Source organism: Gymnogyps californianus, chromosome 11 (assembly GCF_018139145.2).
Source record: "Gymnogyps californianus isolate 813 chromosome 11, ASM1813914v2, whole genome shotgun sequence".
NCBI lineage: Eukaryota > Metazoa > Chordata > Aves > Accipitriformes > Cathartidae > Gymnogyps > Gymnogyps californianus.
This window is the reverse complement of record NC_059481.1, coordinates 618,844-624,269: the sequence shown is the minus strand read 5'-3', so window position 1 is coordinate 624,269 and position 5,426 is coordinate 618,844. Positions and strand designations below refer to the sequence as shown.

General features: G+C 56.0%; 1 protein-coding gene across 1 annotated transcript; it reads right to left on the bottom strand.

Moving 5' to 3' along the window:
* Window positions 1-301: 301 nt before the first annotated feature.
* DUOXA1 (dual oxidase maturation factor 1) lies at window positions 302-5,061 on the bottom strand. Its single transcript, XM_050903506.1, has 6 exons — window positions 4,915-5,061; window positions 3,954-4,011; window positions 3,228-3,362; window positions 2,862-3,075; window positions 1,361-1,575; window positions 302-516 (listed from the first exon to the last, which is right to left on the bottom strand). Exons 1-6 carry the CDS (start codon window positions 5,059-5,061, stop codon window positions 302-304), a joined length of 984 nt encoding a protein of 327 aa, XP_050759463.1.
* Window positions 5,062-5,426: the final 365 nt, after the last annotated feature.

The following is a 5,426-nucleotide window of genomic DNA, read 5'->3' as shown; positions in this document are numbered from 1 at the left end:
TCTTAGGGTTTGTTGGTGATGGGCTAAGGGGAAGGGCAGTAGCCCAGTGCCTGTAACTGGACAGCCAGGGATGGGGCATGGATTCTCCTCACCCCAAAAACTCTTCCAGCTGCTGGTGAGTAAAACAACAGCAAGAAAAATGAGGGCAAACTGTTGTATTTGAGACACCTTTCCAGACTTGGATATTCTTGTCACCCGACTCTTGTCATGTCTCTTCCCACCTGGGCTCCTGGTGGGGTTGGACAGGAGCGTGAATTCAGGAGGGGTGTCCTCAGGCTTTGCCCTGCCTCCCCCCAGTGCCTTACAGCTGGGTGGCTGTCACCTCGCAAAGCTCGCCCAGGGGGACCATCAGCATGTCCTGCGCAGAGGAGCTGGGCTCGGCTGGCAGGTAGGACTTGTCCCACCCCTCCTCTTCTTCTCCCTTTCCCTCGTCCAGGTTAAAGACAAGCTTCAGCTTTTCTGGCTGCACGGAATTCAGGATGATGATGCCCAACCCCAGCAGCAGGCACAGCAGCCCTGCAACACACAGTGTGGGGAGACACGTTAGCACCTCCTGCCCGCTGTGTCCTGGCCCCATCCAGAGCTGGATCTGGGGTTGGAGGCCAATGGCACGTGGCATCACCCAGGAGGTCAAGGGAAGGTGTTATTTCCCTCTCCACATCTGGACTCTGCCATCGGTTTGGGCTCCCCAGTATAAAAGAGAAGTCAATGAACTGGGGCAGATGGCCAAGAGAGTTGGGGCTGGAGCCCACCATGTATGGGGAAAGGCTGGAGGAGCTGGGCTTGTTTAGCCTGAAAAAGAGGAGTCTACAGGGGGACCTAATTGCCATCTTCTGCTACTGAAAAAGAGCCAGTCTCTCTTCTCGGAGGTGCACAGTTGTAACATGGGAAATTCCGGTTTGATAAAAGGAAATAATTGCTCCCTGTGAGTGGGACAGCTGTGGGGCACGTCCTGAAAGGCAGAGGGGATCTCTAGCCATGGGGACATCCACCACCAGGCTGAACAAGGCTGATGTGGCTTTAAGGTTAGCCCTGCTCTGGGCAAGGGCTGGCAGAGACACCCCCGAGGGTCCTTCCAGGCCAGGTCTTTCCCTGACTCTGCGATTCATGACTTTCATGGCACTCGTCTGGACACACCTCCATGCAGATAACTTTGGCCATTCAGATCTCCTGGCTGCTCAACATTTTTTTACCCAGTCTTGATGATGCTATCCTAAATTCTTGTACGCCATTTAAAAACCAAATCATTTTCTGTGACCAGCCATGGAGACAGAAGGGATGAGGCGCTGTTGGGGCACCACTGAGCATCATCACTGCTAGGATGGAGAACAAAAGCCCCAGGAGCAAGCTGAGCACTCACCTGTCGCTAATGTCAGCCAAAAGGATCCACCATAGTCTGTTTTCAGGGAAGCTGGGCCAAACTGAATGGGACACTTCGGAGTGTTCCTCGCAGTGAAGAAGAAGAGCAGTGAGAAGAGCATCAGTGCAGCAGTGAGCAGGAGCATGTAGCCGCCATAGAGCAGGATGGGCATGGAGAACAACAGGATGGAAATGAGCCATGTGCAAAAGGCCATCCTGCGAAAGGACCACAAAACCGAGCAGAAAGCGTCATGCTTGGAACCTGTTCTCAGGGTCTCCTCTCCACATCTCAATGGAGGGATACAGCCCTGGGCAACCTGCTCTAGCTGGTCTTGCTTGAGCAGGTGGGCTGGACAGGCTGATCTAAGGAGGTCCCTTCCAACCCAAAAGATTCTGTAACTGCATGAATGGTGGAGCTGTGGGACAGGTCCCGCAGTGGTGGAGAGGGATCTCCATGCCTGGGGACATTCAGTGGTGAACTTCACGAAGCCCCGAGCACCTTGATATGGCTTTGACGTCAGCCCTGCTCTGGGCGGGGGACTGGAGTAGAAACCTCTGGAAGTCCCTCCAAATTAACTCTTTCTCTGACTCTTGTGGTCCTCCACAGCTGGCCGCCCCCAGGCAGTTCCCACCTGTTCAGAGGGAGAAAGGCAACAAGGGAGACCTTTGTTTGGAGAACCGCACAATGAGCCTTGCCCGCATCTGATTCAGCACCTGGAGTGAACCCAGCTGCCATCCCCTGCCCTGTGCGTGGGGTTTGGGTTTAGCTTGCTGGGGAGGTGAGCCTAACAAATTGTTCTGATTCCAAGAATAATAACGAAAAATAAGTTTACATCAACATGCCTGCCTTGAAATACTCCTTCTCAATAAGCAGGAACATTTTGGCAGGGCTAGCTATTTTTCTTGAAAATAAAAAAGGAGATGTGGGCAGGGACCTGGAGCCTACGTCCATAAAGGGAATCGCAAGACTCACTCTTCCCTGCAGTGCCTTTCCCACAACCTCTGAGACACGTGGGGATGCTCTGAGACTCCACATCACAACACACACAAGGGCTTTCAGCTTTACACCACAAGACAGCCTCTGAGCACCCTCTTGATGGTCCCTCCTGCTCCCCACCAGCAGGTCTCACGCCCTCTTGGGCATGCAAGAGGAACCCCCCCATGGCTGGTCTTATTGGGGCTCTGCATCTTGCTTGGGAGAGGACTTGCATCATAAGCCCCACAGACTTGCATCTGCTTTCCTTTAAATGAAGAATAATTTTTCTCCAACTGCAATTTTGCACATCAGGGCAGAGGACACAGAAGAGGACTGTGGGGAGATGGGCAGGCCAGGAAGCATGAGCATCCCAGGTTCTGCAGAAGAGTGGGTGCCAGAGACCAGCCAAGGTTTTGACATGGCCTTACAGGGAAGAGGGTGGCTCCATCAAGCTCCCTCTGCTCTACCTGGTTCTTCCCACCTCCCCACTGAGCAGAGAGAGGGCTGATCTCTTGCTCTAACTTACCACAGTGTGAGGGACGCATAGCGGCCGGAGATGCGGTACTGCCTGTGCACGCTGCAGGGGCTTTGCATGGTGAACTTCTCTGCCACGTAGAGGATGGGGCTGGGCAGCCCCTTCTCCAGGCCTTCACCATAGCTGTGGTCATAGTCTGCATCGAAGCTCCAGGCAAAGTGCTCGTTGTAGTTGATGGTCTCATTGACCTGATTCACCGGGTTTCCTGCCAGATGATGAAGACGAAGGACCTTTCTCAGCCTTGGAGGCAGCTCCAAGACTTCCTGGTGTGAGGGCTCGAGGACCCACAGCCCCAGTACCCAGGTGCATGGCTTCCAAACTTGCACCCAATCCCCTCCTGTTGTGATATGCACTCACCCACCAGTGTGACGTTCATCCCCACCAGGCCAATGTGCAGCCCGATGTCTGCGTTCACCAGGGCACGGCTGAAGGACTTGTAGGAGGTGTTTGCTGTCACCCAGCCGGTCTCCCAGTCCCTGGTGAACTGTATGGCTGTGAAGACTTCAGAGGTTAGTCATGGCCTGGCAGCGAGACATCTAGTGCTGGAAGCACCTGCCATGACGGTCACCATGGCCTGAGCATCATCTACCCTATCCCAAGGGCAAGGCCTGGGTTGTGAGCCCCAAGGAGCAGAAGCCTTGTATGTCCTTCCACACCATCAACCCCGACCCGCGATCCTGAGAACCCCACTTTGGTTGGTTTCTCCCCAGACCCCGTGCAGTCCCTAGCCCTAGAGACACCGGGGCCGATGTGAGGGCACTGTCCAGGCACTGGTCCTCATCTAAGCACCTGCCAATTTGTCTGGGTCCCCTGGCAGTTGGTGGTGGGCTTTCGGTGACTGCCCTGGAGGTGGTCTGTGCATACAACCACCAGCCTTTGGAGAGGAGACAGATGGGTGTTTGCACCTCCCACCACTTGCTGGAGCCAGGTCCCAGACACAAACAGGGGTCGGTCTTCTCCATAAACTCATCCTGCGGGCTGTACTTGACGCTTGGCTGCTCTGTTCACCCTCCCTTGCCTTGCTCCTCCATCCCCCATGTCTTAGGCATCCTTGAGCTTTCCCCCCAGGACCCCGGTACTCACTGAGGATCACCGCTCCCACGAAGAGGCCCATCATCACCCGCAGGAACCAGAAGAGTCTCTGCAAGGGGTGAGCAAAGGAGGGGGACAGGTCTCAGTCAGGTTTTGCCATGGGGACCTCAGCACCAAGCATGTCATTTAGAAATGCCAGTTAGTGAGAAATGGGCCTGTCCCTCCCCTGGGGAGTCACCCTTCAGGCTCTGCAAGCGGGTGGCATGGGGGGTACATGTGGCTGGGGCATCCCTGCCGTGGGGTGGGGGAGGCAGCAGGGAGATCTGGGCAGAGCAAGAAGGTGAAAACAGCCCATTTGGGAAAGCTGTGCCGTCCCCTTTCTGGGACGGAGGGTGGAGACACTCCCTTTAATAGTTCTGAGCTGGGATTTCCACACCTATCCAAACCCAACGTGTTTGGACGCATTGGCAGCTGGCCACAGCTGGAGACAAAAGCAGCAGCCGGGGATTTGCAGTGTGTCCGCTGGTGCAGAGACGCGTCTCGGCCAGCCCTGCTGCAAAGCCAAGCACGCGACAACCGTGTGGTGTCCGAGCAGTGGGCTCGCAGCCGGGTCAGTTGGCCACTGCCCCGCGAGCAGTGCCGGGGCACGCGTGGTGCACACCTCCTTCTTTTATTGGGGTTTTGGGAAAGGTGGAGCGAGGTCTTTGAGCCTCGCCCTGTTTTGCTACTCCTGCGAGATCACTCAGGCTTGCTCACAGTGAAATCCAGCCAAGCTCAGATCTGGGCACCTCATAAATTTGTGATGGTGGAGTTTGGTGTCTCCAGCATGGGGGTACATGCTGGGTTGGGCTGGAGCTCAGCCCCATGGCTTGCTAGAGATCCCAGAGCCCTGGCCATGAACCTGTGGGTATGTTTGCTCCCCAAGTCTGTTTTCAAGGCTGGGAAGGAGAAGGTATGTGGGATGCACAGGGCAGGGACCAGAGGACTGAGGTCCCCCAGCCCCTCCACTTACCCCCCTGCCCCGGATCCCCGGCAGGATGATGATGAAAGTGGCCAACATGGAGAGGAAGATGGAGACAATGGCGGCCCGGGTGGTGTCGAAGGGGAAGCATGCGTTGGTGCCAGGGTAGAAGGGGAAGGAGCCATTCCACAGTGTCATCCTGCTGCCCAGGACAGCTGGAAATCAGCATTCAGAGAGACACCGGGGAGAAAACCACCTCCATGCTTCCACCCCACCCAGCCTTCTCTGCAGAGCCATCTCCTGCCCACTTGCCAGCGTGCTGCTTGTCCCGGGCATGGCTGTGCATGCATCTCCAGTTCTCATGAACATTGCAGTCCCACATCTGGGCGTATGCTCAGGCATCTCCCACGGGAGCCCTCCATCTCCCCAGGGTACATCCCAGAGCAAAGCAGGTTTGGAGTAACCAGGGCATCCGCTGCAATGCTCAGATTGTCCCCAAGATGTGACAGCAAGACGGCACACATCGCCAGGCCTCTCACTCCCCTCCTCTGCCTGTTCTCGAC

Coding starts and splice junctions, on each gene's coding strand:
- DUOXA1 (XM_050903506.1), bottom strand. CDS start 5,061: ATGACACTGTGGAATGGCTCCTTCCCCTTCTACCCTGGCACCAACGCA. Junction 3,076..3,227: donor GATGAACGTCACACTGGTGG/GTGAGTGCATAT, acceptor ATCATCTGGCAG/GAAACCCGGTGAATCAGGTC. Junction 517..1,360: donor TTGGCTGACATTAGCGACAG/GTGAGTGCTCAG, acceptor TGTGTGTTGCAG/GGCTGCTGTGCCTGCTGCTG.